The 16,464-nt window shown below is 44.3% G+C and overlaps 1 protein-coding gene across 2 annotated transcripts in view; it reads left to right on the top strand.

Annotated features, from left to right (window-relative positions):
* Positions 1-4,700: 4,700 nt before the first annotated feature.
* Positions 4,701-16,464, top strand: part of LOC115154261 (E3 ubiquitin-protein ligase TRIM37) — a 33,540-nt gene continuing 21,776 nt past the window's right edge. For both annotated transcript variants that reach the window (XM_029700300.1, XM_029700299.1), the window contains exons 1-12: positions 4,701-5,142; positions 5,413-5,491; positions 7,578-7,679; positions 8,271-8,311; positions 8,884-9,000; positions 12,889-12,976; positions 13,630-13,752; positions 14,013-14,136; positions 14,241-14,308; positions 15,297-15,421; positions 15,764-15,814; positions 16,152-16,233. In XM_029700300.1, the coding sequence (XP_029556160.1) occupies positions 5,471-5,491; positions 7,578-7,679; positions 8,271-8,311; positions 8,884-9,000; positions 12,889-12,976; positions 13,630-13,752; positions 14,013-14,136; positions 14,241-14,308; positions 15,297-15,421; positions 15,764-15,814; positions 16,152-16,233 (942 nt within the window). In that variant the 5' untranslated portion in view covers positions 4,701-5,142; positions 5,413-5,470. The remainder of the gene's footprint in view (positions 5,143-5,412; positions 5,492-7,577; positions 7,680-8,270; positions 8,312-8,883; positions 9,001-12,888; positions 12,977-13,629; positions 13,753-14,012; positions 14,137-14,240; positions 14,309-15,296; positions 15,422-15,763; positions 15,815-16,151; positions 16,234-16,464) is intronic.

The following is a 16,464-nucleotide window of genomic DNA, read 5'->3' as shown; positions in this document are numbered from 1 at the left end:
TCTAGTGTCCCCCCCCTCCCTCACACCATTTCCACCCATAATGCTGATGTTCTGCTTGTTCAAAATCCCATCTGGTTTGCGTTTAGTGGGATTATATTTTGCATATGTGAGAACTCCTTCAAGACAGTTGGAAAAGCATTCCTCATGAAGCTGGTTGAGAGAATATCAAGAGTGTGCAAAGCTGTCATCGAGGCAAAGGGTGGCTACTTTAAAGAATATAAAATCTATTTTGATTTGTTTAACACTTTTTTTTTGGTTACTACATGATACGATAAGTGTTATTTCATAGTTTTGATGTCTTCACTATTATTCTACAGTGTCGAAAATAGTAAAGATAAAGAAAAACCCTTGAATAAGTATGTGTGTCAACTTTTGACTGGTACTGTACAGGAAATTTACAGGAAATGTTGCTTGGTAACAGTAAATACACAAAAAATGTGCCTAAATCATGTAGAGTATCCTTCATTGCCTGCTGCAAATGACTTGCTACTGACATCTTGTGGTGAAAATGTTGACCAGAGTTGTACAGATAGAATGGGGCACTGCACAGCAGTCGTGGGTTACTTTGGAACCATATCCCAATTCTGAGAATCCTTTCTACAGATAAAATGGGTATAGTGGAAGTAAGCTAAACTTTTACATTCAGCCTCAGAATTGCTGCTGGAAATTGACACCCAATTTCTAAGAAGAAAAGCTGTAGTGTAACTAAAAAAGCTAATTGGACATAAAAGGATCATTGTTTAGTGTCTTAGGTTGCACTTTTAAGATGTATTCTTTGATTCAAACCATAACTAAGTGGCTGCTCTGAAGCCTTCTGTGGCTATGTAGCTCTTATCTCTCCTGGTCTCTTTTCCTCATTTAATAGAATTGGATGGGTCACGAGTGTATGTAGATTGTGTCTAAGTGTCCACCATATTGCTTTCCCCTATCACATGTTTGGGAGAAAATGTAAGATGTACTTTCTTTATTCATGCCTTTGGATGCCTATTCTTCAAGGCTCAGTGGTTAGCTAGGAAGCCAGGCTTGATACCAGAGGATCCTCCAGAAAATGGGATGAGGTGTCTCGATGGGGCTAGCCTGAATGGAAGACTTACATTTTATTCAGGTTCACTGGGGACAAAAAAAATGGCTCATTAATTTTGCCCCACATTCACGGAAGGCAGCTCCACTTCTCTCCAAGCGTTCTGTATTTAGTATGTGGGTCAATTTCTCCCTCAGGTTCAAATTAGGCTTCGGAATAAGGCATGTTTAGTGGAAAGACCACATTTCAGTACAGTTTTGAGCATGGCATAGTTGATATACAGTAACAGTCAAATGTTTGGACACACCTACTCATTCAAGGGTTTTTCTTTATTTTTACTATTTTATACATTGTAGAATAATAGTGAAGACAAACTATGAAATAACACATGGGATCATGTAGTAACCAAAAAATCTGTTTTATATTTGAGATTCTTCAAAGTAGCCTCCCTTTCCCTTGATGACAGCTTTGCACACTCTTGGCATTCTCTCAACCAGCTTCATGAGGTAGTCACCTGGAATGCATTTCATTTAACATGTGTGCCTTGTTAATTTATGGAATTTATTTCCTTCTTAATGCATTTGAGGCAATCAGTTGTGTTGTGACAAGTTAGGGGTGGTATACAGAAGATAGCCCTATTTGGTAAAAGACCAATTCCATATTATGGCAAGAACAGCTCAAATAAGCAAAGAGAAACGACAGTCCATCATTACTTTAAGACATGAAGTTCAGTCAATTTGGAAAATTTCAAGAACTTTGAACGTTTCTTCAAGTGCAGTCACAAAAACTATCAAGCACTATGATGAAACTGGCTCTCATGAGGACCACCACAGGAAGGGAAGACCCAGAGTTATTTCTGCTATGGAGGATAAGTACATTAGAGTTACCAGCTTCAGAAATTGCATCCCAAATAAATGCTTCACAGAGTTCAAGTACCTCATCTCAACATCAACTTTTCAGAGGAGTCTGTGTGAATCAGGCCTTCATGGTTGAATTGCTGCAAAGAAACCACTACTAAAGGACACCAGTAAGAAGAAGAGACTTGCTTGGGCCATAAAGCATGAGCAATGGACATTAGACTGGTGGAAATCAGTACTTTGGTCTGATGAGTCCAAATGTGAGATTTTTGGTTCCAACCGCCGTGTCTTTGTGAGACGCAGAGTAGGTGAACGGATGATCTCTGCGTGTGTGATTCCCATCGTGAAGCGTGGAGGAGGATGTGTGATGGGTGCTTTGCTGGTGACACTGTCTGATTTACTTTGAATTCAAGGCACACTTAACCAGCATGGCTACCACAGCATTCTGCAGCAATACGCCATCCCATCTGGTTTGCGCTTAGTGGGACTATCATTTGTTTTTCAACAAGACAATGACCCAGCACACCCCAATAACTATTTGTAAGGGCTATTTGACCAAGAAGGAGAGTGATGGAGTGCTGCGTCAGATCATGTGGCCTCCACAATCACCCGACCTCAACCCAATTGAGATGGTTTGGGATGAATTGGACTGCAGAGTGAAGGAAAAGCAGCCAACAAGTGCTTAGCATATGTGAGAACTCCTTCAAGACTGTTGGAAAAGCATTCCTCATGAAGCTGGTTGAGAGAATGTCAAGAGTGTGCAAAGCTGTCATCGAGGCAAAGGGTGGCTACTTTAAAGAATATAAAATCTATTTTGATTTGTTTAACACTTTTTTGGTTACTACATGATACTATATGTGTTATTTCATAGTTTTGATGTCTTCACTATTATTCTACAGTGTCGAAAATAGTAAAGATAAAGAAAAACCTAGGTGTGTCAACTTTTGACTGGTACTGTAAGTAACCTTGATTTTGCACATAAACTCAGCAAAAAAACTTCACACCCAGAAAGAAGAAGATGCATTTTTTTCTCTCTCTATTGAACAAAAAAAAATAGAAAATTGACTGTAAAATAACAAAAATATCCTAATTGTCAACCCAAAATTCATGACAGTCACTGGATTAGGTTGGATAATATCACAATACTCTCTCAGTAGTCTATTACACTTCTTAATAAAGCATTGTGATTGACTTTAGTTGACAGTGAGAGGATGTTTCTTTTTACTTATATTATATATAGGCCTAATTCAATTAGTGCCAATTCACCACCTGAAGAAGTGGAAACTCAAAACACAGTTGCTAGATTTCTAACAATAAATAAACTCAGCATGTGACTAACAGAAATTGAATAATGTGTCCCTGAACAAAGGGGGGTCAAAATCAAAAGTAACAGTCAGTATCTGGTGTGGCCACCAGCTGCATTAAGTACTGCAGTGCATCTCCTCCTCATGGACTGCACCAGATTTGCCAGTTCTTGCTGTGAGATGTTACCCCACTCTTCCACCAAGGCACCTGCAAGTTCCCTGACATTTCTGAGGGGAATGGCCCTAGCCCTCACCCTCCGATCCAACAGGTCCCAGACGTGCTCAATGGGATTGAGATCCGGGCTCTTCGCTGGCCATGGCAGAACACTGACATTCCTGTCTTGCAGGAAATCACGCACAGAACGAGCAGTATGGCTGGTGGCATTGTCATGGTGGAGGGTCATGTCAGGATGAGCCTGCACATGAGGGAGGAGGATGTTTTCCCTGTAACGCACAGCGTTGAGATTGCCTGCAATGACAACAAGCTCAGTCCGATGATGCTGTGACACACCTCCCAGACCATGATGGACCCTCCACCTCCAAATCGATCCCACTCCAGAGTACAGGCCTCTGTGTAACGCTCATTCCTTCGACGATGAACGTGAAACTGACCATCACCCCTGGTGAGACAAAACCGTGACTCGTCAGTGAAGAGCACTTTTTGCCAGTCCTGTCTGGTTCAGAGACGGTGGTCGCCGGTGATGTTGGTGATGTCTGGTGAGGACCTGCCTTACAACAGGCCTACAAGCCCTCAGTCCAGCCTCTCTCAGCCTATTGCGGACAGTCTCTGAGCACTGATGGAAGGATTGTGCGTTCCTGGTGTAACTCGGGCAGTTGTTGTTGCCATCCTGTACCTGGGTGTGATGTTCGGATGTACCGATCCTGTGCAGGTGTTGTTACATGTGGTCTGCCACTGCGAGGACGATCAGCTGTCCGTCCTGTCTCCCTGTAGCACTGTCTTAGGCGTCTCACAGTACGGACATTGCAATTTATTGCCCTGGCCACATCTGCAGTCCTCATTCCTCCTTGCAGCATGCCTAAGGCATGTTCATGCAGATGAGCAGGGACTCTGGGCATCTTTCTTTTGGTGTTTTTCAGAGTCAGTAGAAAGGCCTCTTTAGTGTCCTACATTTTCATAACTGTGACCTTAATTGCCTACCGTTCCACAGGTATGTGTTCATTAATTGTTTATAGGTCATTGAACAAGCATGGGAAACAGTATTTAAACCCTTTACAATGAAGAGCTGTGAAGTTATTTGGATTTTTACGAATTATCTCTGAAAGACACGGTCCTGAAAAAGGGACGTTTTCTTTTTTTGCTGAGTTTAGAAGGAAGGAATGCATTGGGAGAATAAGATTTCATATTATTTTGTTACTGTTTGTCTTCCCACTTTCTTGTAGAGATTGCTTTTATAACATGTATGGGTGTGTCGAATTACCCTTCTCATATTTATACGGGCCATTGCTCATTGGATAATTGTGAGAAAGGTCCCACCTTCCACCGCTTCAGCTGTTTTACATTGGTTGAAGCAATCTGTGAAGAGCTCGCGATAAACATGGAAATGGTCTCCAATGGTGATATGATATGTAGCTGCAGCAGATTATAGCCTGCATCATGGAAGAAAAACAAATGTAGCCACGGGTTGCAAAAACTATGCTAGTTTTGCGTGCAAGCGTATCATTTAATGAAGCCTGTCTACTGTATGAATTTGATATTTACAGTGGAGGCAATTTAGCTGTCTGTCAATTGGGCTGCTAGCTAGTGATGGGCCATGTTAGCGCGATGCTTAATGCTAACTCGTTTGTTATACAGTAGATGTTAGGAATCAGGCTAGTTGACGCTACCAATTTCACACATCCAAAATAATAGTGGAACATCTGCGTGTATTATCAGAGATGTTATCAATGCCTTTCTGAAGAAAGAAGAAATAGCTAGCTAAGCCAGCTAGCATCTGAGAAGGTAAGGTAACCAGCTATCTAACGTTAGCTAGCTAGCTATCATAATCAGCTAACGTTACTAGTTAACGTTAGCTAACCTGTCATACAGAGCCAAAATAACCTGTCACACAGCCAAAATGAATTGTCCGTTAGAAGTTATTGCAATAATATTAGCTTAATATCGTGAACTAATTATTTCATGCGTTGGAAATGACAAGAAAACACTTTTTGACTGGACCTTTATCTACATTTTCGTTTGACGCTACTGTTTTCTTTCTCTCCATGAAAATAGGTATTGGATTGAGATTTCACCCAATTTCCTCCATTTGAAGAAAAGCATACTGGCTGAGATGGATGAACAAAGTGTTGAGGTGTGTTTACATTTTACACATCAGTATAAATGCACATGTATGTCACTGGTTACCCCATTGTAGCTTTTAGATAAAGACCCATCTCTATGACATTTGAGTGAACAATTTGACATGCTGCTCTAACTAGAAAATTCCCTTAACTGATGGATGGATGGATGCAAGCAATCTTGAGCTCAGGACATATCACTAGACTAGAGATTTTGCTCTCAGCCAACGTTGGCATTAGACTGGGATATGGGTTCCAAATATAGCTCACCCCAGCAGGCAGTAATTTACATCGGATTGTGCAGCAATTGTACCAAATGAGAATTGATTCCTGCTTCCTTGCCTATGACTGAGCTCCCCTGTGCTCATTGTGCTCAAATCAAATCAAAGTTTATTTGTCACGTGCGCCGACTACAACAGGTGTAGACCTGACAGTGAAATGCTTACTTACAGGCTCTAACCAACAGTGCAATTTCTAAACAAATGAAGGTATTAGGTGAACAATAGGTATGTAAAGAAATAAAAACAACAGTAGCGAGGCTATATACAGTAGCGAGGCTATATACAGGCACCCGCTAGTCGAGCTGATTGAGGTAGTATGTACATGTAGATATGGTTAAAGTGACTATGCATATATGATAAACAGAGTAGTAGCAGCAGCGTAAAAGAGGGGTGGGGGGGGGGCACACAATGCAAATAGTCCGGGTAGCCATTTGATTACCTGTTCAGGAGTCTTATGGCTTGGGGGTAAAAATTGTTGAGAAGCCTTTTTGTCCTAGGCTTGCTATGCGGTAGTAGAGAGAACAGTTTATGGCTGGGGTCTTTGACAATTTTTAGGGCCTTCCTCTGACACTGCCTGGTGTAGAGGTCCTGGATGCCAGACAGCTTAGCCCCAGTGATGTACTGTGCCGTACGCACTACCCTCTGTAGTGCCTTGTGGTCGGAGGCCGAGCAGTTGCCGTACCAGGCAGTGATGCAACCAGTCAGGATGCTCTCGATGGTGCAGCTGTAGAACCTTTTGAGAATCTGGACCCATGCCAAATCTTTTTAGTTTCCTGAGTGGGAATAGGCTTTGTTGTGCCCTCTTCACGACTGTCTTGGTGTGTTTGGACCATTCTAGTGTGTTGTTGATGTGGACACCAAGGAACTTGAAGCTCTCAACCTGCTCCACTACAGCCCCGTCAATGAGAATGGGGGTGTGCTCGGTCCTCATTTTCCTGTAGTCCACAATCCTCTCCTTAGTCTTGGTTACGATGAGGGATAGGTTGTTATTCTGGCACCACCCGGCCAGGTCTCTGACATCCTCCCTATAGGCTGTCTCTTCGGTGATCAGGCCTACCACTTTTGTGTTGTCGGCAAACTTAATGATGGTGTTGAAGTTGTGTCTGGCCATGCAGTCATGGGTGAACAGGGAGTACAAGAGGGGACTGAGCACACACCCCTGAGGGGCTCCAGTGTTGAGGATCAGTGTGGCAATGTGTTGCTACCTACCCTCACCACCTGGGGGCGGCCCGTCAGGAAGTCCAGGATCCAACTGCAGAGGGAGGTGTTTAGTCCCAGGATCCTTAGCTTAGTGATGAGCTTTGAGGGCACTGTGGTGTTGAATGCTGAGCTGTAGTCAATGAATAGCATTCTCACATAGGTGTTTCTTTTGTCCAGGTGAGAAAGGGCAGTGTGGAGTGCAATAGTGATTGCATCATCTGTGGATCTGTTTGGGCGTTATGCAAATTGGAGTGGGTTTAGGGTTTCTGGGATAATGGTGTTGATGTGAGCCATTACCAGCCTTTCAAAGCACTTCAGGGCTACGGATGAGAGTACTACGGGTCTGTAGTCATTTAGGCAGTTTGCCTTGGTGTTCTTGGGCACAGGGACTATGGTGGTCTGCTTGAAACATTTTGGTATTAGAGACTCAATCAGGGACATGTTGAAAATGTCAGTGAAGACAGTTGACTGTTTCTAAATATACAGAAAATATTTAAAGTTGGGCCTTTATTAATGTAATGTATCATACACCACATTTGAGCCTATTGATTCCTGTCCAAGTGTATAATGGTTCCAGTCTTGCTTTGATAATATTTAAGACTACAATCTTGCCACACAGAGTATTGCGGAGGTGTTCCGCTGTTTCATCTGTATGGAGAAGCTGCGGGATGCTCGGCTCTGCCCCCACTGCTCTAAACTCTGCTGCTTCAGCTGCATACGGGTGAGTGACATGTCGCCACGGGCAACGAGACTAGCTTGTTAGCGTAACACTTCACAGCTGTGATGTGAGGGGAAACTCTACAGGCCTTAAAATGCCTCAGTCTGAACAATCATACTTATAACTGGCCTTCCCTGTGGCTCAGTTGGTAGAGCATGGTGTTTGCAACGCCAGCATGGTGTGTGCAACACCAGGGTTGTGGGTTTGATTCCAATGGGGGGCCAGTACAAAAAAATAAAAATAAAATAAAAAAAATGCATGAAATTAAATGAAATGTTTGCATTCACTACTGTAAGTCGCTCTGGATAAGAGCGTCTGCTAAATGACTAAAATGTAAATAACTGACAGCATTAGTGAATTATAAGCATAAGCTTTAGTAACCAATTTTTCTTGTCTAAGGGAAAACCAATATTCCACTGTCATTTTACTATGATTTTAATGTATAGAACAATTCTCATTACAGTGTTTACTTTGAAGTGTCAGGCTACAAATATAGGAAATCGAGGCAGTCATGGGTGTTAGGCATCCTGTAAAAATCTATACAGTGTTACAACCTCATCTGCAATGCTGACATGTAATCTCTTCTATTGACAGCGCTGGTTGACTGAGCAGAGAGCCCAATGCCCACACTGTCGGTAAGCCCTTCTGTGTTTGAACACAGTACTTAGTATTCCTGGCAGGGACTAGGGAAAGGGGGGGATACCTAGTCAGTTGCTCAACCTAAATGTGTCTTCCGCATTTAACCCAACCCCTCTGAATCAGAGAGGTACGGGGGCTGCCTTAATTGACATCCATGTTATTCGGTGCCTGGGGAGCAATTGTTGTTGGGAGTTAGCTGCCTTGCTCAAGGGCAGAACGGCCGATTTTTCAACCATGCTGGCTCGGGTTCGAAACAGCGACCTTTCAGTTACTGGCCCAACGCTCTAACCGCTAGGCTAAATGCTGCGGGGGTTAGCCTACTACTGATTTATGTTCCAGAACAACCTTTTTTGAAGTCAGGCAGCAGAGTTAAGAGTAATTCGAGGGAATAAAGTATAGATTTCCCCCAAAATTCACAGTGAGGACGGATCTAGTGCCAGTATCAATTAATGATGCTAAAATATTTTTTTTTTTAAAGAAATCTTAAGTAATACTGAACTTGGAGATCTGTATCAAGACCGATCATGTCTGTATCTGTGTATGACCTTGTGTGTCTGTCTGTTTCCAGGGCACCACTGCAGCTGCGGGAGTTGGTGAACTGCCGCTGGGCTGAAGAGGTTACCCAGCAGCTGGACACCCTGCAGCTCTGCAATCTCTCCAAACACGAGGAGAACGACAAGGACAAGTGAGCCCCAGCATCCCTCCTTTCCATCCCTCGCTCCCCTTTGACCCATTCATCACTACCACAGCTTTCTTTCTTTCTCTCTGCCCTCGCTCCCCCTCTCTATCCATACCCTATATTTCTGTTAGAATTGAAGACCTCAAACACAACCTGGGCCCCATTTAAACTAAATGCAGTATGAGGCAAAAGCAACCTAGAACAATGTGTCCTTTCAGCTTGGAAATGTGAAAAGCCCAGCACATTGTAAAGTGGGCTGAGTTTATAAAGGGCTTGTTGTTTGGTTCTAGGTTTCCATCCAATTTGCAACAGATTTTCATGTGAATATTCTAAAATCGGCATAAAAACTGTTTTCCCACGAGTTGTGTTCCATTCAAACAAACTTGTTGCGGATAAAAAGGGTGTCATGACGCAGTGCACAAAAAAAGCACTTAGTCGTATAAGATACTTTTTGTAGAGGTAGGGTTTTCTGGTGTTTTTGGAAGATGGGCAGGGACACTACTGTCCTAGCTTCAGGGGGAAGCTGGCTCCATCATTGGTGTGCCAGGACAGAGAAGAGCTTGGACTGGGCAGAGTGGGAGCTGCCTTCCTGTGGGGATGGGAGGGCCAAGAGACCAGAGGTGGCAGAACTGAGAGCTCGGGTTGAGGTGTAGGGTTTGAGCATAGCCTGAAGGTAGGGAGGGGCAGTTCCTCTTGTTGCACCGTAGGCAGGGAGGGGCAGTTCCTCTTGTTGCTCTGTAGGCAGGCACTATGGTCTTGTAGTGGATGTGACCTTTGACTGGAAGCCAATGGAGTGTGTGGAGGAGCTGGGTGACATGGGAGAACTTGGGAAGGTTGAAAACAAGGCGGGCTGCAGCATTCTGGATAAGTTGCAAGGGTTTGATGGCACAAGCGGGGAGCCCAGCCAACAGCCAGTTGCAGTAGTCCAGACTGGAGATGACAAGTGCCTGGATTAGGACTGACTGAGGTAGGGTTGTAGAGCTTGAACTTGCAGGAGCGTGGTACTGCTTTGATGTTTGCAGAGAACCACAGGGTGTTGTCCAGGGTCATGCCATGGTTCTTAGCACTCTGGGAGGGCGACACTGTGGAGAAGTCAACTATGATGGAGTGGTCTTTGAGCAGGCAGGCTTTCCTCGGGAGGAAGAGCAGCTCAGTCTTTTCGAGCTTGAGGTGGTGTGCTGACATCCAATCTGAGATATCTGCCAGGCACGCAGTGATGCGTCTCGTCACCTGGGTGTCAGAAGGGCGGAAGGAGAAAAGTAGTTGAGTCATCCGCATAGCAATGATAGGAGACCCCATGTGAGGATATTACGGAGCCGAGTGACTTGGTGTATAGAGAGAAGGCCTAGAACCGAGCCCTGGGGGACACCAGTAGTGAGAATGTGGTGCAGACACAGATCCTCTCCACGTTGCCTGGTTGGAGCGGCCTGCCAGGTACGATGCAATCCAAGGGTGTGCAGTGCTGGAGACGTCCAGCCCTGAGGGTCAAGAGGAGGATCTGATGGTTCATGGTGTCAAAGGCAGTGGATAGATCTAGGAGGATGAGAACAGAGTCCGCTTTGGCAGTGCAGAGAGCCTCCACGCAGAGGATCAGTCTCGGTTGAGTGACCCGTCATGAAGCCTGACTTTTTATTTTACTAGGCAAGTCAGTTAAGAACAAATTCTTATTTACAATGAAGGCCTAGGAACAGTAGGTTAACTGCCTTGTTCAGGGGCAGAACGACAGATTTTTACCTTGTCAGCTCGGGGATTCGATCTAGCAACCTTTCGGTTACTGGCCCAACGTCAAGAAGAGCATTCTGAGAGAGATAAGAGTTGATCAGAGGCAGCACACAAGTATTTTGAAAAAGGGATACAGGTCCGTAGTTTTTTTGCGTCACGACTCGAGTGTTGGTTTTGAGGGGAGCGTTCTGGCCATTTTGAAGTCAGAGGGGACGCAGCCAGTGGTCAGGGATGAGAGAAATGATGAATGGAATTAGGTCTCCAGAGATGGTCTGTAGGAGGGGATGGGGTCAAGCTGGCAGGTTGTCGGGTGGCCAGACCTCAGTCACAATATTTCATCTGGAGAGAGTGGGGAGAAGGAGGTGAAGGCGTAGGGTAGTGCCGTGTGAGTGGGACCAGTGGACTCAATAGGCTGTGATTGAGGAGCGGATGTCGTCAACCTTTTCAGTGGTTGACAGTCATCCACAGGGAGTGAGGGGTGTAGGATTTAAGGAGTGAAGAGAACGTGGAAAAGAGTTTCCTGGGGTTAAAGGAAGAAGCTTGAAATGTAGAGTGATAGTGGCTTTAGCAACAGATGCAGAGCAAGAGAAGGTAGAGAGGAGAGAGTGAAAGGATGATAGGTCCTCCGAAAGTTTAGTTTTCCAGTGCAAGTCATAAGGGAGGAGGGTAGGGTCGAAGAGGCTGAGTGGCTAGGAAAGGGAGACAGTGAAGGAAACAAAGTAGTGATCAGAGACCTGGGGGAGGGAGTTGTAGTGAGATTAGTAGGCTAACAGCCACTAGTAAACATGAGGTCAAGCAAATTGCTTGCCTTGTGAGTTGGAAGGGATTGGAAAAGGGTGAGGTCAAAAGGCAAGGAGGGGAAAGAGAGCGTTCGAAAGAAATGAAAGGCATACATCGGGAGGTTGAAGTTGCCAAGTACTAAGAGCAGTGAGCCATCGTCAGGAAATGAGCTTATCAAGATGTCAAGCTCATTGAGGAACTCTCCAAGTGCACTTGGTGGGCGATAGATGACAACCATGTTAAGCTTGAGTGGACAAGTGACAGCATGGCATTCAAATGAGATGGACAGGTGAGGGAGGGGAAAAAGAGAATCTCCAGTTAGGAGAAATGAATGCCCCCATGCTGCTACCGCAACGAACAGATGCTCTTGGACTATGAGAAAAAACGTAGTCAGATGAAGAGAGCAGCTGGAGTAGCAGTGATCTCTGGGGTGATCCATGTCTCTGTCAGGACCAAAAAGTCAAGGGATTGAAGGGCAGCATAGGGTGAGATGAACTTGGCTCTCTTGGCCGCAAATCGGCAGTTCCAAACGCTGCCAGGGACCCGGAATTCCACCTGCGTGCACAACCCAGGGTACACTATATTAGAAGGGTTGAAGCCAAGTGGGGGGGGAGGAGTCTGTAAAGCCTACAGGGAGAGGAGCGAACATGGAATAGAAAACATGCATAGTTGCCAAAGCTACAAAAGAGCTAAATGAGATCATCAGAAAATAACTTGGTAAGATTCTCAAGCGAGAGAGTGGTGTGGAGCCTTTCCCGAACAACTTGGCAGAGCAGTCTTTGTTTCGCGACGAGACTGACACGACCGCCGCTTACAGCTGCCGTTGGGAAAACAGGGGAGACTGAAGTACTAACACTAATTGCTGATTTTCCAAGGAGAGGAGAAACCACTCCCCCTCCAATACAACCACTGATTACCAAAACAAGTCACAAATTGTCCTGCCCCTTAGATGTGTCAACAATCATCTGCAAGTTTTGAGCAGTCGCAGTTCACACACCAAGTAGGCTACTGCGAAGACAGGGAGCACTTAAAATAGATGCCCTAGCTAGCAAAAAGAGAGTACTTGACAACAGATAAAGACGCACATTTTTCTTCTCACTCCTGGAGATATCAGGAGTCCTCTAGCTATAGAAGGAAGCACTTGTTGCATAATCTATTTCACCAGCAAAAAAATTGCCCACATTGTCAAGCGTATTTTGTTTTGTTTGACATTTGGAAAGTTTACCGACATGTTTGAATTTCCATCAGGCCTGTCGTGACTTTTTTGTTTGTTCGACATGTACTTTACTCGCATAAAAGGTTGGATGGAAAGCTGCATAATTTGACAGAAAATGTGTTGAAAAGAGATTCCACAGGGTCTGGATGTGTCAGTTGTCTATGGCTTGTCTACAGGTGTGAGAACCACCATGAGAAACTCAGTGTGTTCTGCTGGACCTGTAAGAAGTGCATCTGCCACCAGTGTGCTCTGTGGGGAGGCATGGTAAGTGGCTGATAAGAGAATGATCTAATAAAGGTAAATTAATCAATAAACCATGATGAATTATTAGTCATACAGCATGGTTAATGAATAATCAATGTAATGATCAATGTAGTGATCGATTGGTCTGATTAGTCCCAGAAAATCTAGTAGAGGCTGTAGAGGGTAAGAAATGTGTGTGAGTATTTAGTGTGCCCATGGGAACAGAGGAGCCAGATGGTAAAGGGAGTAGAATCTTCAAGGGGTTCCTAACCTTGAGGGAAAGGAACAGGCTGAGCTGGATAGTGATAAACAGTGTGGGAAGTCAAAGGGGGATGCAGGTCACCAACAGTTTGTGTGTAAATGCATGTGCGTAAGAAAGCAAGAACTATATATTGACTGTTTTGTTATCCTGACCTCAGAATGTTCTCTGAATAAAGCTACAGAAACCTTTTGCAGAAAGCTGAGTCCTTGCCTAATTATTTAACCCATTGTCTTACAAACCTTGGGCATTAGTCAAGGCGTATTGATTATTATCATCAAGATATAGAATTCCTTTATTAGTGGCCCACAGAGAAATATTCTCAGTCAAGCCCCACATCCCTTTGGTGTAACAAAACAAGTGCTCAGTCAGTCCATTCCTGTATTTTGATCTACACCCCTTTTCCTTCCCCAAGCATGGCGGCCACACCTTCAAGCCTCTGGCTGAGATCTACGAGCAGCACGTGTCCAAGGTGAACGAGGAGGTGGCCAAGCTCCGCCGCCGCCTCATGGAGCTCATCAGCCTGGTGCAGGAGGTGGTGAGGGGCACTGTGTATTTTTTATTTTTAGCTTGGTTAGAAGCACACATGAGAAAATAGTATCAATATCACTACTGCACACTGCTGAATTTTGCCACTAGATGGCACAAGGGCACTACAGCTAATTCGCCTCTGTTGTGATGGGATACCTCCTCTACTCTATCCTCTGTGATGACAGATGAAGTTACCGTTCCACCAAAATACATTACAACGCCGCAACCGTCTGCCTTAATTCAACATATGTTTTCTGGTTCTCTCAGGAGAGGAACGTGGAAGCAGTGCGAGGGGCCAAAGACGAGCGAGTGCGAGAGATACGTAATGCAGTAGAGATGATGATTGCCCGTCTCGACAACCAGCTCAAAAACAAACTCATCACCCTCATGGGTACGCAAGTTTCATGACACCATTCGTGTTTCTCTCTTGTCACTGTAATGCCCTTCTATGTCACTAAAATATTATTTTTAAATGAAAATGTCCTTTCACAACAGGTCAGAAGACCTCCCTCACCCAAGAGACTGAGCTACTGGAGTCTCTCCTGCAGGAGGTGGAACATCAGGTATGTGGACTTGTACCATACCAGTATACAGTGTACCACTTTAAAAAGATTTAACACCAATAACCCAGAAGTTCAATGGGAACGCCATAGGTAGCACTACAAGTGGATTGGAATGTGTCGTACCTGCTTGAGAGGGTGTGTTTCTTGCAGGACATACTGTGTTGTCTTGTGGTTTGTGGGGGCAGGTGTTTAGGAGGAGAGTGGGAAGTGAGTGTTTTCGGTGGCAGTCTGTCACGCCACACTGCACAGCACTCTGGGTAGCAGGAAGCTGATCGAGAGGAGTCACTGAGCCACCAATTGTCGAGGCTTTCTGTCTTTTCATATCCTCTTCATCTGCACTTGCATCAAAGCAGTGATGTTCATGACCACGATGTGCTTTCTCAGCTGTCCAGTTCTTTCACATCAGTGCAGGGAGAAAAGGATAGGAAGCAACTTCAGACTACTGAGATTCACTTTTTGTTTTCTGAGCGAACTGATTTGAAACTTTAAGAAACCAAGTCCGTTCGCCCTGACTTGAAACTTGTGAAAAACACCAAGATTTTATGGTGAGATGAGTCAACGATTGACAAGAGCTTGATGATCCTGCCCATTTCATAGTCCAGAGATTTCTGTATTTCAAAACTGAGCCTGAATTCAATGGTCACCAGTGGCCTGAGAGAATGGGTGTCCTGGCTTTAACTGTTAGTCACACAGTTCACACATTCTGCCATGTAAATCTTTCAGGACTTTTCTTAGGGTCTTTTAATGCTTTTTGCATAGTCATTTGAGGATAAACAAGCAGCTGTTCTCAAACCTTCACACAGGTGTTTTCTTATGAATTCACCTCTGAAGTCACAACCTTGGCTTTTAAATCGCCTGTCAAACTTTACCTTGAGTGCGTCATGCCTCCAGTGAAATGAGATGCGTTAAGAGTGGGGGTGAAGGGGGAGTGGTGGTCAGGTGTTTCTCTGCAAAGCTCTTCAATTGTGTGTGGTTCTATGTCCTACAGCTACGCTCCTGCAGTAAGAGCGAGTTGATATCCAAGAGCCCAGAGATCCTGCTGATGTTCCAGCAGGTTCACCGCAAGCCCATGCAGTCCTTTGTCACCACTCCAGTCCCCCCAGACTTCACCAGGTAACATACTAACTAAACCTACTTCACTAAACCCATTCTACTGTACCTGCACACCTCCCTAGGTACTGTACTAAACCACAGATCCTGTGACTAGAGAGCTTGATTTGAGAAAAAAAAATGCTCTGGACCCTCTTTTTAGACTGTTGTAGCTGTTTTTTTAAATTGTCGTCAGAGAAAGGAGGATCCACTTTTAGATATAGATGTTCAGTTCAATTTTGTATTGTTAGATATACATTTCCATTTTGGATTATTCATAATGCAGCAAGATATTGTTATGCTTTTAATGGATATTTCATGACATTGAGAAGTGAAATTACGGAACAACTTTCTCTCTCTCCACAGTGAGCTGGTTCCTGCCTATGACTCAAGCACTTTTGTTCTGGCCAACTTCAGGTAGTCTTGAAAATGTTTGGATATGAGCTTGTGTATGCACAAGGAATAGAAATCGACAGTCTTTGAACAACGTTTTAGCTTCCGTTTCTTGGAAAATAGTACAAAGCACCCCATTGGGTTGCTCATACTTTATTTTGGGTTGCCAGGTCCAAGGCTCTGATTAAGTGCTTACGTTCTAGCTGCTAATTAAGGCAACCAGGGACAAGTTGGCCCATGATGAGCAATTTCTCTCTCGTTGTGACACTTCACCAAGAAGCAGTTGAAATTGTATTTTTTAATGAATGGGTTCCTCTTATCTGACTTGTTTTTCTGCCTGTGTGTTGTGTTGTCCTTACAGCACCCTGAGACAGAGGGCAGATCCCGTCTATAGCCCCCCACTCCAGATATCTGGCATCTGCTGGAGACTCAAGGTTTATCCAGTGAGTAGACACCAACAATTGTTTGTTCTCTAATACTTAGTAGTAATTGCTACTAAACTACTAATGATCTCTTATGTTCGTGTCTTACTCTAACTACTAGATTTGATATGTCACCTTTTTCACAACTAAGTGGTCAATATTGGAGATTGTGAAAAACTCTCTGGTTTAATGTTCATCATAATTAGGGTTTCAAGCAGCGAACCTGATGAACCCCTGTTGTATTTCTTGGCG

Source organism: Salmo trutta, chromosome 19 (genome assembly GCF_901001165.1).
Source record: "Salmo trutta chromosome 19, fSalTru1.1, whole genome shotgun sequence".
Classification (NCBI taxonomy): domain Eukaryota; kingdom Metazoa; phylum Chordata; class Actinopteri; order Salmoniformes; family Salmonidae; genus Salmo; species Salmo trutta.
This window is presented reverse-complemented; position numbering and strand designations above follow the sequence as displayed.